Source organism: Salvelinus namaycush, chromosome 9 (genome assembly GCF_016432855.1).
Source record: "Salvelinus namaycush isolate Seneca chromosome 9, SaNama_1.0, whole genome shotgun sequence".
Classification (NCBI taxonomy): domain Eukaryota; kingdom Metazoa; phylum Chordata; class Actinopteri; order Salmoniformes; family Salmonidae; genus Salvelinus; species Salvelinus namaycush.
Window position 1 is genome coordinate 45,195,286 of NC_052315.1, and position 17,054 is coordinate 45,212,339.

The following is a 17,054-nucleotide window of genomic DNA, read 5'->3' on the forward strand; positions in this document are numbered from 1 at the left end:
GTTGTGTATTTAACCTTCTGTTCCCCCCATGTCTTTGTGTGGGAACAGTGCTTGTGCACATGTTGACTGGTGCGCTACGGGTTTTGTACCCATTGTCTTGTTACTTTTTATGCTGTTGGTTTTGCTATTAAACTGCTTCGGCTATTAATTAGTTCTGCTCTCCTGCGTCTGACTTCCCTGCCACCGGTTACGCACCCCTTACAGAATCCCACACCCAACATATGGAGTCAGCAGGAGCAGGGGCCCCTGGAATAGGGGTGGAGGAGCGCGAGACAGGGAGTTCCTCCAGCGCCTCCACCAGCACAACCAGGGTCTCCATTACTCGCCCTTCACCGGGTCCCAGTGGGATTCGTCTCGCCCTTCCCCGGGAGTATGACGGGACGGCTGCACGCTGCCAGGGTTTCCTGTTTCCTCTACCTGGCAACCGTCCACCTGGCTCCTTCAGGTCGTGAGAAGGTGTCCGACCTCATCTCGTGCATCTCTGGGAAAGCCTTGGAGTGGGCCAACGCCGTGTGGGGAGAAGGAGATGAGGTGCTGGACCATTTCAAGGAGTTCACCCGCCGCTTCCGGGCAGTCTTCGACCATCCACCCGAGAGTAGAGTGGCGGGTGAACGTCTCTTCCATCTGAGGCAGGGGACGAGGAGTGCCCAGAAATTCGCCATGGATTTTCGGACACTGGCCGCTGGCGCGGGATGGAACGATAGGGCCCTGATCAACCACTATCGCTGCAGTTTGCGCGAGGACGTCCGTCCGGAGTTGGCCTGCAGGGACACCACCCTCACCTTCGACCAGCTGGTGGACCTGTCCATTCGGCTGGATAACTTGCTGGCCACCCGTGGACGTCCACATCGGGTTCTGTCGGTTCCATCCCCCAGCACCGCCGCTCCGGTGCCCATGGAGCTGGGAGGTGCTGCACTCAGGGAGACCGGAGGAGGTTCCGGCTCGTGCACCATCTGTGGCCGCAGAGGTCACACTGCCGGTCGGTGCCGGGTTGGTTCGTCTGGGGATCGGGGCAGCAGGCAGGGCACTCTGGCGTCATCCCAGGTGAGCCGGCACCCTTCTCACCCAGAGCCCTCTGTCGCACACATGTTTTTGTATGTTTCTTTTCCTGAGTTTTCCCCGCATTCCCTGCATAAGGCGCTCGTCGATTCAGGCGCGTCTGGGAATTTTATAGACAGATCGTTCGCCCTTAGTTTAGGGAACCCCATTGTTCCCGTGGCTGTGCCCTTCCCCGTTCACGCCTTAGACAGTCGACCATTAGGGTCAGGGTTGATTAGGGAGGCCACCGCTCCTCTGGGTATGGTGATGCAGGGGGTTCACAAGGAGAGAATCAGTCTCTTCCTCATTGACTCTCCTGCGTTTCCTGTGGTGCTAGGCCTTCCCTGGTTAGCTTGTCATGACCCCACTGTTTCTTGGCAACGGAGGGCTCTCACGGGGTGGTCACGAGAGTGCTCGGGGAGGTGTTTAGGGGTTTCCGTTGGTGCTACTACGGTGGAAAGTCCAGACCAGGTCTCCACCGTGCGCATTCCCCCTGAATATGCCGATTTGGCTCTCGCCTTCTCCAAAAAGAAGGCGACTCAATTACCACCCCATTGACGGGGCAATTGTGCGATAGATCTCCTGGTAGACGCTGCACTTCCCAGGAGACACGTGTATCCCCTCTCACAGGCGGAGACGGTGGCTATGGAAACATATGTCTCCGAATCCCTGCGTCAGGGGTACATTCGGTCCTCCACTTCACCCGCCTCGAGTTTCTTTTTTGTGAAGAAGAAGGAGGGAGGTCTGCGCCCGTGTATTGACTACCGAGGCCTAAATCAGATCACAGTGAGGTACAGTTACCCGCTACCTCTTATCGCCAAGGCAGTGAGTCAATGCACGAGGCGCGCTTCTTCACCAAATTAGATCTTAGGAGCGCTTACAACCTGGTGCGTATCTGGGAGGGAGACGAGTGGAAGACGGCGTTCAGTACGACCTCAGGGCATTATGAGTACCTCGTCATGCCGTACGGGTTGATGAATGCTCCATCAGTCTTCCAAGCCTTTGTAGACAAGATTTTTAGGGACCTGCATTGGCAGGATGTAGTGGTGTATATTGATGACATTCTGATATACTCCGCTACACGCGCCAAGCATGTGTCCCTGGTGCGCAGGGTGCTTGGTCGACTGTTGGAGCATGACCTGTACGCCAAGGCTGAGAAATGTCTGTTCTTCCAACAGTCCGTCTCCTTCATAGGGTACCGCATTTCCACCTCAGGGGTGGAGATGGAGAGTGACCGCATCTCAGCCGTGCGTAATTGGCCGACTCCCACCATGTAAAAGGAAATGCAGCGGTTCCTAGGGTTGGCCAATTACTACCGGAGGTTTATCCAGGGTCTTAGTCAGGTAGCGGCTCCCATTACCTCACTGCTGAAGGGGGGCCCGGTACGTTTGCAGTGGTTGGCTGAGGCGGACAGGGCTTTTGGTCACCTTTAGGGCTCTGTTTACCTTGGCTCCCGTGCTGGCCCACCCGGATCCCTCTTTGGCGTTCATAGTGGAGGTGGACGCGTCCGAGGCTGGGATAGGAGCCGTGCTCTCTCAGCGCTTGGGTACGCCACCGAAGCTCCGCCCCTGTACCTTCTCCTCGAAGAAGCTCAGCCCGGCGGAGCGAAACTATGACGTGGGGGACCGGGAGCTGTTGGCTGTCATCAAGGCCTTGAAGGCGTGGAGACATTGGCTTGAGGGAGCTAAACACCCTTTTCTCATCTGGACTGACCACCACAATCTGGAGTACAACCGGGCAGCGAGGAGACTGAACCCTCGCCAGGCAAGGTGGGCCATGTCATTCACCTGTTTTGTTTTTACCCTTTCCTACAGACCAGGTTCCCAAAACGTGAAGGCAGACGCACTGTCCCGACTGTATGACACAGAGGAGCGGCCCAAGGATCCCACTCCCATACTCCCGGCCTCCTGCCTGGTGGCGCCGGTATGTGTGGGAGCTGGACGCGGACATTGAGTTTTGGAGCTGAACGCGGACATTGAGCAGGCGTTACGTGCAGAGCCCACTCCCCTCCAGTGTCCCGCTGGGCGTCTGTACGTTCCGTCTGCTGTCCGTGACCGGTTGATCTATTGGGCCCACACCTCACCCTCCTCTGGTCATCCTGGGATCGGTCGGACGGTGCGCTGTTTGGTTGGGAAGTACTGCTGGCCTACCTTGGCCAAGGACGTGAGGGTTTATGTTTCCTCCTGCTCGGTGTGCGCCCAGTGTAAGGCTCCTAGGCACCTGCCCAGAGGGAAGCTACACCCCTTACCCGTTCCACAGCGGCCGTGGTCGCACCTGTCGGTGGACTTTCTTACCGACCTCCCCCCTCACAGGGAAACACCACCATCCTGGTCGTTGTGGATCGGTTCTCTAAGTCCTGCCGTCTCCTCCCTATGCCCGGTCTCCCTACGGCCCTACAGACTGCGGAGGCCTTGTTGACGCACGTCTTCCGGCACTACGGGGTGCCTGAGTATATAGTGTCTGATTGAGGTCCCCAGTTTACTTCATGGGTCTGGAAGGCGTTCATGGAACGTCTGGGGGTCTCGATCAGCCTTACCTCAGGGTTTCATCCCGAGAGTAATGGGTAGGTGGAGAGAGTGAACCAGGATGTGGGAAGGTTTCTGCGGTCTGCCAGGATCGGCCGGGGGAGTGGGCAGCGTTCGTGCCCTGGGCAGAGATGGCTCAGAACTCGCTCCGCCACTCCGCCACTCCTCCACTAACCTCTCCCCCTTCCAGTGCGTACTGGGGTACCAGCCGGTTATGGCGCCTTGGCATCAGAGTCAGATCGAGGCTCCTACGGTGGACGACTGGTTCAGGCGCGTGGAGGAGACATGGGACGCCGCCCATGTTCACCTCCAGCAGGCCGTGCTGTGCCAGAAAGACAGCGCAGACCGTCACCGCAGTGAGGCCCCGGTGTTCGCACCGGGGGACCGGGTCTGGCTCTCAACCCGGAACCTGCCCCTCCGCCTGCCCTGCCGGAAGCTGGGTCCGCGGTTTGTGGGGCCATTTAAAGTCCTGAGGAGAGTGAACGAGGTTTGTTATATGTTACAGCTTCCCCCTGATTACTGTATTAACCCCTCATTCCATGGGTCTCTCCTCAGGCCGGTGGTGGTTGGCCCGCTCCAGGAGTCTGAGGTGCGGGAGGTTCCTCCGCCCCCTCTGGACATCGAGGGGGCCCCGGCGTACTCCGTTTGCTCTATACTGGATTCGAAGCGTCGGGCGAGGGGCCTTCAGTACCTCGTGGATTGGGAGGGGTACGGTCCAGAGGAGAGGTGCTGGGTTCCGGTGGAGGACGTGTTGGACCCTTCAATGCTGCGGGAGTTCCACCGTCTCCGTCCGGATCACCCTGCGCCACGCCCCCCGGGTCGCCCCCGAGGCCGGCGTCGGCGCGCTGCTGGAGCCGTGCGTCAAGGCGGTGGGGGGGTACTGTCACAACTTCCGCCGAAGTCGGGTCCTCTCCTTGTTCGGGCGGCGCTCGGCGTCGCCGGTCTTCTAGCCATCATCGATCCACTTTTCATTTTCCATGTGTTTTGTCTTGTTTTCCTCACACCTGGTTTCAATTCCCTCAATTACTTGTTGTGTATTTAACCCTCTGTTCCCCCCATGTCTTTGTGTGGGATTGTTTATTGTAAGTGCTTGTGCACATGTTGACTGGTGCACGACGGGATTTGTACCCATTGTCTTGTTGCTTTTTATGCCGTTGGTTTTGCTATTAAACTGCTTCGGCTATTACTTGGTTCTGCTCTCCTGCGTCTGACTTCCCTGCCACCGGTTACGCACCCCTTACATGTAGAATAATAGTAAAGACATCAAAACTATGAAATAACACATATGGAATCATGTAGTAACCAAACAAGTGTTAAACAAATCAAAATATATGTTATAGTTGAGATTCTTCAAAGTAGCCACCCGTTGCCTTGATGATAGCTTTGCACACTCGCTCTGAGTAAGTATAGGTCTGATGAGTCTATTGATGAAATAATCTGCCCAACACACTCATCCATTAGCTTTTACTGGAACTGGCAGCAGATACTGATAAGCATTCTCTGGAGACTCAGAAAAGAGCTATCTCCATTTCAGGCTCAGAACAGCAGTGACAAAGATCAACCTTGCCATTGACCTTGCCTAATCACACCACACACATTGTTTAAACAGATCTCATTAAAAACTTCAATGGAGCCAAACAATGTGAAGATAGACAGTGTCTGGTTATCAACAAAGGTCAAACACAAGGGACCTGCTAAGAGATACCAGCCACACCACAGAGCACTGTAGACAGTAGACACCAGTGGCTGTGGTCTCTCCTATATAAACAGAAATAAGCATTTATTGTATATTCTGCATGACCACGTGAGGGTAAAAAAAGGTTTTCCCATAGACCTGTGCTTATGTACAAAGGCAACCAAATAAAAAAATAAAAAATCTGCTTGGCATTTGAGGTCAATTAAACTGATTAACAACAAATGCACGTTTTACCATTGCCATTTATGGGGAGCAAACCGGCTGGATGAGTCAAAATCACAGAGTAGACAAAGGAGCAGTTGAAAAGCCCAAACAGAGGGCTTTTTGATTCCTAAATTGGGTAGCTTTGTGTGCCAATGTTTGGCATGCACACACAGCCTAATAAGAGGCATCAGCAGACACTGCTCCTCTCCCTCACCCCTGTCTCTGACGGTAAGAGCACAAACTGGACAACTCTCACCCTGTCCCCCTCCCTACCTCCACAACAAACATGGGTTACTTACTTACATCCTACTGGCACATAAGGCAGCGACAAGACCTCTCCACTTTTGACGATCCAAAGCCTGTTTGGCACTGTGTCCTGGTACACACAGCTACAGTTGAAGTCGGAAGTTTACATACGCCTTAGCCAAATACATTTAAACTCAGTTTTTCACAATTCCTGACATTTAATGTTAGTAAAAATTCCCTGTCTTAGGTCAGTTAGGATCACCACTTTATTTTAAGAATGTCAAATGTCAGAATAATAGTAGAGAGAATGATTTATTTCAGCTTTTATTTCTTTCATCACATTCCCAGTGGGTCAGAAGTTTACATACACTCAATTAGTATTTGGTAGCATTGCCTTTAAATTGTTTAACTTGGGTCAAACATTTCAGGTAACCTTCCACTGTCACGCCCTGACCATAGTAAGCTGTTTTTCTCTGTGTTGGTTGGGGCGTGAGAGTGACTAGGGTGGGTCATCTAGGTGTTTGTATGTCTATGTTGGCCTGATATGGTTCCCAATCAGAGACAGCTGTTTATTGTTGTCTCTGATTGGGGATCATATTTAGGTAGCCATTTTCCCCATTCTTAGTTGTGGGATCTTGTCTATGTTTAGTTGCCTGTCGGCAATAGTTGTATAGCTTCACGTTTCGTTCGTTGTTCTTTATTGTTTTGTTCAGTGAGTTTCTCTTTATTAAAATTATGTGGAACGCTATGCACGCTGCGCCTTGGTCTCATCATTACGATGATCGTGACATCCATAAGCTTCCCACAATAAGTTGGGGGAATTTTGGCCCATTCCTCCTGACAGAGCTGGTGTAACTGAGTCAGGAAGTTAAAGGTTTGTAGGCATCCTTGCTAGCACATGCTTTTTCAGTTCTGCCCACACATTTTCTATAGGACTGAGGTCAGGGCTTTGTGATGGCCACTCCAATACCTTGACTTTGTTATCCTTGAGCCATTTTGCCACAACTTTGGAAGTATGCTTGGGGTCATTGTCCATTTGGAAGACCCATTTGCGACCAAGCTTTAACTTCCTGACTGATGTCTTGAGATTTTGCTTCAATATAGTCACAATTTTCCTTCCTCATGATGCCATCCATTTTGTGAAGTGCACCAGTCCCTCCTGCAGCAAAGCACCCCCACAACATGATGCTGCCACCCCCCGTGCTTCACGGTTGGGATGGTGTTCTTCGGCTTGCAAGCCTCCCCCTTTTTCCTCCAAACATAAGGATGGTCATTATGGCCAAACAGTTCTATTTTTGTTTCATCAGACCAGAGGACATTTCTCCAAAAAGTACAATCTTTGTCCCCAAGTGCAGTTGCAAACCGTAGTCTGGCTTTTTTATGGCGGGTTTGGAGCAGTGGCTTCTTCCTTGCTGAGCGGCCTTTCTGTTTATGTCAATATAGGCCTCGTTTGACTGTGGATATAGATACTTTTGTACCTGTTTCCTCCAGCATCTTCACAAGGTTCTTTGCTGTTGTTCTGGGATTGATTTGCACTTTTCGCACCAAAGTACGTTAATCTCTAGGAGACAGAACGCGTCTCCTTCCTGAGCGGTATGACGGCTGCGTGGTCCCATGGTGTTTATACTTGTGTACTATTGTTTGTACAGATGAACGTGGTACCTTCAGGCGTGTGGAAATTGCTCCCAAGGATGAACCAGACTTGTGGAAGTCTACAAATTTTTTTCTGAGGTCTTGGCTAATTTCTTTTGATTTTCCCATGATGTCAAGCAAAGAGGCACTGAGTTTGAAGGTAGGCCTTGAAATACATCCACAGGTACATCTCCAATTGACTCAAATTTTGTCAATTAGCCTATCAGACGCTTCTAAAGCCATGACATCATTTTATGGAATTTTCCAAGCTGTTTAAAGGCACAGTCAACTTAGTGTATGTAAACTTCTGACCCACTGGAATGGTGATACAGTGAATTATAAGTGAAATAATCTGTCTGTAAACAATTGTTGGAAAAATTACTTGTGTCATGCACAAAGTAGATGTCCTAAACGACTAGCCAAAACTAGTTTGTTAACAAGAAATGTGTGGAGTGGTTGAAAAACGAGTTTTCATGACTCCAACCTAAGTGTATGTAAACTTCTGACTTCAACTGTAAATTTATTTTAATATGGGTGCACCTAAACTATACACTGTGCTTAGAGCGGACATTTTCAGAGTCACATTTATTCCCAACATTTTTATGTGCTGTTTTAAATTCAGAAAGACTATGCTGTGTGTTTTTAGTAGAGCCCACTCCCATAAAATCTCTGCTCTTATAACACAATGGAGTCAGTAAGCCATAGGAAGTCACCTTGTAAGACCGAAAGGAAGTGAACTTTGTTTCCCTCCATCTTCTGAGTGACAAACTTTGTGCATTCGAGGTGAGTTACTCCAGGATGACATGCCTGAGGGGGCATTTTAAATCCATGTGTGGCACGAGTAGTAATGCTTTCAAACAAGATTGGTCCTACTACTGTTTAAATGTACAAAAATGTGTTTTAAATGTACCCATGCACATCAACAACTGTCTTCTATAATAGCACAAAGATATGCGCCATACAAGTGTATCGGAAATGCAGCCGTAGCTGCCATAGGCCTACACATGCTTTGCACATACCAACACAAACATGCCAGCTCGACAGGATGAGCACCACTAGGCTATCAAAGATTCATAGCTTAAACTTCAATCATTATAACTATAGGCTACAATGCTGTCGAATGTGTGACACTATGCAATGAGCGTAACTAAGCCACCACTTCTCCAGGTGCTCAATATTTTCTGTGTGGGAGAGTTTCTTACACACACAAGCTATAGCAAGAGCAGGGAGGGGGCGGAAAAGTAGGCTAAGTGTCATTTTCATAGTAGTGACATCACCTTTACAGTAGCCTGTCACACAGCGACTGTGTGTAATGCAAATGAATCATAACAGAGTGAATGTTTTCCTACTTGTTTTAGTAGGCTAAACACGGTATTGGTCCTACTACTGCGACATGCAAAATGTACAAAAATCTAGGCCTATCGGAAATGCAGCCATATACATTGTCATTTTGCTCACAAGAAAGCAAGCGATGTTGAAGAGAAGCCCCATGAAGACTGGTAGCCCAAGATGCGCTCATTAAAACAGCACACACCGTAACCATCGATTCAGGACCATGGACAGAAGGTTACCGCCAGTCAGCGCGATGAAAGGATAACGTTAGATGCGCTGCCAAATTCAGCACCACCATAGTGTACAGCCAGGACAACAGGAGCACTGCACCAGGGCTCACCTCAGAGCACGACCAATTTCCCTACATTGGTCATTGTCCCTATACCCATCAAATAAAAGCAAAGCTGTATATCTGTCAATAGAAATTACATCCCGCAAAAGAAAACAATGACATTAGGAATCACAGATAAATCTAAAATATGCATTGATGTAAAAGCAAAAGCCTAAACGATACTATACAAACATTTGCCAAACAACCAGTAGGCTTACATGAGGGAAAATCAATGAATAAATCATTCTGGCACGGCGGCGAGTGCCATCAAGGTTGTAACTTACCATTTAGACGAGTTGCAGCAGCCTCCTCGATGCAGTGTTGAACCTCAAGAGAAGTTTCTGATTCCATTCTCCTTCCTGGCGAAATGTACTTGTCAGGTCCCCTCTCAAATGCCAGCTGGACAAGCTGGGCTTTTCGTTGACGTAACATGCTCTGTGTTCACTGAATAGGTTCTTCAGGGTGGAGAAGGAAGTACATTGCTGTAGATGCCCCAAAAATGCTAATCACGTTTCAGTGCCAACAGCACAGTCGTCATTGCTGACGAAGGCCCGCTGTATCTTTGAAGAACCCTGAGTGGGGTCCGTTTGTTGTTGCTGGCTGTGGTTGCGATTTCACTTTGCAAGTCAAAATAAACTCTGATTCCACTGGTTCAGTTTCGGTTAGATTCAACAGGTCGTCAGGTCTAGTGGCTGGGGTAACGGAGGTGCAGGTGCTTGTTGTGATGTTACCCTCGTGCTGCTGGTGCTAGGTCCTGGCTCTTCTCGATCTTGTTGGTCAGCAGGTGGTGTGGGGGATGGGCGGGTATTACATTTGCTGCTAGGCTCCTCAACCTCGGTGGTCGGTCCTGCAGGCTGTTCGTTGAGCTTGGCATGGCTTTCGACATGGTGGTCCTCAATTATTTTGCTCTTGGCAGTGCCCAGACAGTTTCGGATATCCGTGCTGATCAAAGCTTAGCCAACTAGCTACAATTATTCAGTGCGCTGCTACCAAAACTTAACAAAGCTACTGTAAGGTGTGCGTGTTGGTGGCAGGGAAGTGAGGCGCAGGAGAACAAACTTGGTATAAACGGAGTCGATTAATAAGTGCTCACAAAACTCCGAAAACCAAAATAATAAAAGTGGGTACAAAACACGTCGCACACCAGAACATAACTTGCACATAACATACAATCAAACAATCACCAACAAGGACATGAGGGGAAACAGAGGGTTAAATACACAACATGTAATTGACGGGATTGGAACCAGGTGTGAAGGAAGACAAGACAAAACCAATGGAATATGAAAAATGGATCAGCGATGGCTAGAAGGTCGGTGACGTCGACCGCCGAACACCGCCCGAACAAGGAGAGGGACCAACTTCGGCGGAAGTCGTGACAGCTACGAGCTACTAGCTACTAGCTACTAGCTAGCCTATTATTAACTGTAGCTGTCTGCAAAAGTGAGAGAAAAAAATCCCTGTCTGTGAGCTTCCTAAACAATTTAATGATGGTGGTACCTTATGATTTTGCATGGCTAGGTGCCCAATCAGAATGCATTTTGGGATTTTAAGTATAAAATATTACATCCCCCCCTCCCTCACCCCTCCTCAGATAAAGAGTTAACACGGCAAAAAGCCTCTGTCCCAGTCAGCGCTACTGGCAGTGCAATATTGGCAAAACCTGGCAGGGTAATTCATATACCATTTGGTGGGGGCACAAATTCTATCTGGGGTGTCCATGCCTGGCTTTGCCACCCCTTAGACCCGGCCCTGGTCACTCACAAGCAACAATATTTTATGTTAGTAGGATGGTTATGAATGAAAACCACATTTCCTGTTACTAATTTACCACACACTTACTTCTCGCTAAAGGAACAGAAAAAGAACGGGCTGTTCGTTCTATTTGTTACTGAGCAACCTTGTAATCTTTTGCTCTCATCACACATTTACAAAATACAGTCAATTGATCTAGGACTAAAACCAGACTATGTTCATGTAGGAAACAAGTTGAGGTAAACAACAGCAGTTAGCTCTCTAAGCTGAGCAGTGATAGAGTAGTGATAATGTAGTATGTCTCTTACCTGCTGTAGCATTTCCTCAGTGGAGTTGAGTTTGTGGTAGTGCTCCTCCAGAGAGGTCTCCAGGTCTCGGATCTTCTCTCCCTGGGCCTCCACTTGGTCTGTGAGCACGCTCACCTATAGCACACAAAGCCAACCCACACACAGGACACCTTACTCAGTCACTCACGTTGACAAATACCTCCTCTCTCCTGGTCAGGACTGGAGCAACCCGTATGCTAATGCTGCTAATTCCTCTGACAACACACAGGTAGTTTCACTTGATTCCTCAGCCGGATTGGAACTCTATGTCAACAGCCAATGTGAAATATCATAAAAGGTAACCTACGCTTGCCATGGTTCACTGAACTACAAAAACGGAGCTGAGTAAACTGAGCCCACAACTCTGGCCAGCCCACAATGAAGCAGGTGAAAGGGAAAGCAAGCACCTCTCTTTTACCTGCTCCGCCCAATAATGTTTTCAGTCAACAGGCACAAGCCCGTTGGCCAATCAGCAGCGTTTGTCAGAGGGGCTTGAGGAATGTGCTGGCATGTGCGAAAGAAAGGGCTACTGTGGCATAAGGCTGAGATAAAGCTAGTTTTAAGCAGCACACGTTGAGCTAGATAAGACATGACAGAGGCCGAGGAGGAAGAGGGAAAATATAAATATGCAATGTGTAGACTAGATTACAGATGTATAAACTACCAATTACACAGATGTAAAAAAGCATGGAGCGTCCTGACAAATCACTTGAGCCTGATGTTTACAGTACAACCAAATACGAGAGGCATTATCCAGACATGAAATGTACTAGGGGTGTTCTGTTTGACTGAGGTTCTGTGCTACACACAACCAGCCCCCAGCCCCCCTAGCCTGCCCTGGACATTCTAACATCTCTGTGATATACTGCCGTTCCTCTCTCAATTTAACAGCAGAGCCGTGAGGTCACTTGGGCCTGTGGACAGTGGTGTCACATGTCTCTGTCCCCCTAATGCCTTTACACTCACCTGACGTGACCCTGGTGACCCCTGAGGGGCTCTCTCAATTAAATTAAGTTAAATTCAATGGGCTTTATTGGCATGGAAAACACATTGCCAAAGCAAGTGAAATAGATAATAAACAAAAGTGAAATAAACAATACAAAATGTATTGTAAACATTACTCTCACAAAAGTTTCAAAGGAATAGAGACATTTCAAAAATCATAGTACGGCTATGTACAGTGTTATAACAACGTGCAAATTGTTAAAGTACAAAGGGGAAAATAAATAAACATAAATATGGGTTGTATTTAAATAGTTTTATGTTCTTCACTGTGTCTCTAATATGGACATATATTTGGCAGGAGGTTAGGAAGTGCAGCTCAGCTTCCACCTCATTTAGTGGGCAGTGTGAGAACCAGGTCTGCCTCTCTCAATAGCAAGGCTATGCTCACTGAGTCTGTACATAGTCAAAGCTTTCCTTTATTTTGGGTCAGTCACAATGGTCAGGTATTCTGCCACTGTGTACTCTCTGTTTAGGGCCAAATAGCATCCAGTTTGCTCTGTTTTGTTTGGTTAATTCTTTTCAATGTGTCAAATAATTATATTTTTGTTTTCTCATCATTTGGTTGGGTCTAATTATGTTCCTGTTGCTGTCCTGGGGCTCTGTGGGGTTTGGTTGTGTTTGTGAACAGAGCCCCTGGAATAGCTTGCTTAGGGGACTCTTCTCTAGGTTAATCTATCTGTAGCTGTTGGCTTTGTCATTGAAGGTTTGGAAATCGCTTCCTTTTACGAGGTTGTAGAATTTAACGTCTCTTTTCTGGATTTTGATCATTAGCAGGTATCGGCCGAATTCTGATATGCATGCATTATTTGGTGTTTTACGTTGTACAAGGAGGATGTTTTTGCAGAATTCTGCATGCAGAGTCTCAATTTCGTGTTTGTCCCATTTTGTGAATTCTTGGTTGGTGAGCGGACCCCAGACCATAAAGGGCAATGGGTTCTATAACAGATTCAAGTATTTTTAGGCAGATCCTAATTGGGATGTCGAATTTTATGTTCCTTTTGATGGTGTAGAAGGCCCTTCTTGCCTTGTCTCTCAGATCGATCACAGCTTTGTGAAAGTAACCTGTGGTGCTGATGTTTAAGCCGAGGTAGGAATATTTTTTTGTGTGCTCTAGGGCAACGGTGTCTAGATGGAATTCATATTTGTGGTCCTGGAAACTGGACCTTAGTTGGAACACCATTATTTTTGTCTCACTGAGATTTACTGTCAGGGCCTGTCTCTGTCTCTCTCTCTCTCTGTTTCGCTCTGTGCTCCCCCTTCACTCGATCTCTCTCTAAAAGCTAAACTATAATCCTGCAAGGATGATGGTTGGGTGACAGATGACAGGAGCACCTTACCTGGAGCACCAGAGACTCTTTGTCCCCCTCTAAGCGAACCAGCCGCTCCTGATAGCTCTCATTGTTCACCGGGGAGCAGAGGTTAACCTGCAACAACACACATGTCAGAGAGGTGGAGAGGGGGAAGGAGAGGAGGACAAAGGTTGAAGACTGTCACTGAACAGGCTAAACAATTTAGTATCAACCATTCAATGATTCATCCGCCCTGACCCAATAAAGGAGAAGAAATGAGACAAGTATTGTGTTTAGCAACATCTTCCCATATGATCTAGAGGTTAGGATTCTTGGTTTTCACTCAGGAGTCCCAGGTTCGACTCCCGGTATGGGTACACACTGTTTCTACTGCACTGTTGTCTAATCTGCATTCAGTGTCAGATACAGTATTGAAGGCTGCAGCCAAAGGCCAACAGCATGCTGGAGGACTGCTCCGTTTCAAACAAAGTTTCTAATATGAGCTAGCTGGTTGAAGAAAAGAATAGTAGACCTGTGTTGACACCCACATTGAAGCTCGGCTGAGAATCTTAACACATTCAACATCACAACAATGTGAAATGTGACCATGTGGCATTGTGGCATTAACATACAAAAACACACCCTTTGACCCCTAACATCAGAAACAAGGATATAATAGTGTTTTCCCTGATTTGCATAAAATAAGACACCTAATTTATACTAATTAGATATAGTGTGTTTTGCGTGAAACCTCAGACCTTTAAGACCAGTGAGATCCCCCTCCACAGAGGAATGCCGTTTTTCCTCTCTCCCTGGCCTCAGTCAGCTGACGTGGAGCATTAGGATGCTTTCTCAACCAACCACTGCATCGGTGCAAAGACCCTTGACTTCATACTAGGGCTTAACACTTGTCTTCCTCAGTCCCTGAGAACTTCTCCAGGGATGTCTTAACATCATGCTCTTAACTTAAGCCTGCGAGCTGAGCTTCTTTCTCTCTCTCTCTCTCTCTCTCTCTCTCTCTCTCTCTCTCTCTCTCTCTCTCTCTCTCTCTCTCTCTCTCTCTCTCTCTCTCTCTCTCTCTCTCTCTCTCTCTCTCTCTCTCTCTCTCTCTCTCTCTCTCTCTCTCTCTCTCTCTCTCTCTCTCTTTCTCTTTCTCTGAAAACCCACAGCACCATGTGATCATCTTGGGGACCTATCATAAGGTCTGTCACAGCGGGAAAAAGTAACATGCTGTGACTTGTGAGCAGCGCTGAGCTGGGTTTTGTCTCACTGCACGGCTTCAGATAATCCTGTCTTAAATAGCTGGTCTAGGGGCCACTGCTTCGGATCGCACTGACAGCACACATATATGGAGCAGTTTCTCTGAGGTCATCCGAAAGGGCAGTCCACTCAGAAGGCAGTTTCACAACTGACTTAAGAGGTACAGCATTTCCATACCCACTCACTGTCCATTATCACATGACCTCTCTGAGACTCAAATGTAAACAGTTAAGAATAAATTCTTATTTACAATGACGGCCTAACCCGGCCAAACCCTAACCCGGACGACGTTGGGCCAATTGTGCGCCGCCCTATGGGACTCCCAATCACGGCCGGTTGTGATACAGCCTGGAATCGAACCAGGGTCTGTAATGACGCCTCCAGCACTGAGATGCAGTGGCTGCTGGTCATCTATGAACGTCTTGAAGAACTACCTGGCCTAAATGGTCGTACTCTTATAATATCCACCCAGCATAGCCAGAAGAGGACTGGCCACCCCTCGAAGCCTGATTCCTCTCTAGGTTTCTTCCTGGTTCCTGTCTTTCTATGGAGTTTTTCCTAGCCACTGTGCTTCTACATCGGCATTGCTTGCTCTTTGGGTGTTAAAAAGGGCTTTATAAAATAAATATGATTGATTGAATTTGATTGAGAGGAGAGGTGTGTGTATGTAAGTGCACTTAACTGAATGCTTCTTTATACTGAATATTTCTGTCACGTTCTGACCATAGTTTGCTTTATATGTTTCTATGTTTTATGTCTAGGTAGTCTATGTTCTTTTTTTCTATGTTATTGTAATTTCTGTGTCTGTGTTTCACCATACAGAACTGTTTCGGTTGTTTGTTCGTGTTTTTGTTATTTTGTTCTGTGTTCATTTGATTTATTAAATATCTAATTATGGACACTTACCACGCTGCACATTGGTCCGATATTTCCTACTCCTCCTCAGACGAAGAGGAGAACCGTTACAATTTCTTTACATCTTAACTTAATACTTACTTTGCCAGGTACCCCATGATTGACGTTGAACATGGTTACATAAAACAATGCACCAAAGCAAAAGCTATAACCAGGTTCCTGCTGTGCTGCTAGATGTCCACGAGATCAAAGGGCTTGGTTACATCACTTCCTGAATCCTGACAAAGTCCATATGGAGTTGTTTAGCAGTGATTAGTCATGATACTGACTGTAAACACAAGCCAAAGCAGAGGAGAGCCAGCCCGTTCTCTGCCACTCAGACAAATGACCACTTCCTCTCCTTTTAGGGGATGTGACGCATGTTACAGAGAACAGGGTTGGTGTACAATACCCACTGGGCACAGGCGTCAATTCAATGTCTATTCCACGTTGGTTCAACCAGTGTGTGCCCAGTGGGTAGGCACCAAACAAAAGAAAATAAACCAAAACAGGGAGGGGCTACTTGAACTTGTCCAATAAGAAACACTAATTTTTGCTTTTTGTTGGAAAGCCTGTTACTACAATGTGCACTGATGAATATAACCCAGCTCTCTTTAAACAGAGCACCTAGAGCTGTAGCACATTGTACAGAGACCAAACTCAAAACATTTGCTATGGAAACTATAGAGGCATCTTTCTCAGGCTAGGCCAAGCCACAATGGAATTTCCCTTAACCCCTCTCTTATGCCATGAGCTACATGGCTGTTTGATGCCTCTTGAAGACATATTGTAGGCGGAGAGAGTGAAGGACAAATCCAAAGTGAGCTAAATATTATCCCACTGTCTGAGAATGCATGACGACTGTGTACAGTGCAGTTAGCAAGAGGGGCAACGCCTGCTTTTAATGGCCTTAACAAATGTTTCTGTTGCACTTGAGTTTTACGGTGGACAGTCAGCACAGTTATTGTAGGTACTACTCCTTTCTTTCTATAAAATAATGTTATGAGTGGTTTATTTTGGCTGCATGATGCCCACTTAGGCTGCGGTCAAGTGGTTCCACCTCTTGACGTGCTCTGCATTCTTGACACAACTCCTAGTCACCATTCCACTTCCTAATAACTCACAACAACCACGACCTATCTTGTACAAGCCACTAAATTAACTCTCCTGTTGACTGTCACACCAAGCCTGCAAAAACATGTCCTACCTTTACATTTAATTTCAAACCCACTTTTAACAGCACATTACTCAACACTAGTGAGACTCATGTCGCCTACGGTAGGCCTACAGTATATACAAAAATATGACGTGACTCTCCACCATTAATTACATATAGAGGAATGGATGATTCTAAATTAAAACCGATATCTACTTGGGGAAAACCAACCTTACAAAACCCACCTTCTCAAGTCTTCGTCAATGGCAATTTCATGGCATTTTTGATTACACAGCAGAGTGCTGTGATATCACATAATCACAAGATAGCATCATGGAGACAGAGGAACAACAGTGCCAAGGCTC

At 47.4% G+C, this 17,054-nt stretch overlaps 1 protein-coding gene across 5 annotated transcripts in view; it reads right to left on the reverse strand.

The window, feature by feature from the left end:
- The window catches only part of LOC120054129 (liprin-beta-2-like), a 119,404-nt gene that overhangs the window by 49,544 nt on the left and 52,806 nt on the right, over positions 1 to 17,054 (reverse strand). For all 5 annotated transcript variants that reach the window (XM_039001540.1, XM_039001539.1, XM_039001538.1 and 2 more), the window contains 2 exons: positions 13,428 to 13,514; positions 11,068 to 11,181 (listed from right to left, as the gene is read on the reverse strand). In XM_039001540.1, coding sequence (XP_038857468.1) covers positions 11,068 to 11,181; positions 13,428 to 13,514 — 201 coding nt within the window. The remainder of the gene's footprint in view (positions 1 to 11,067; positions 11,182 to 13,427; positions 13,515 to 17,054) is intronic.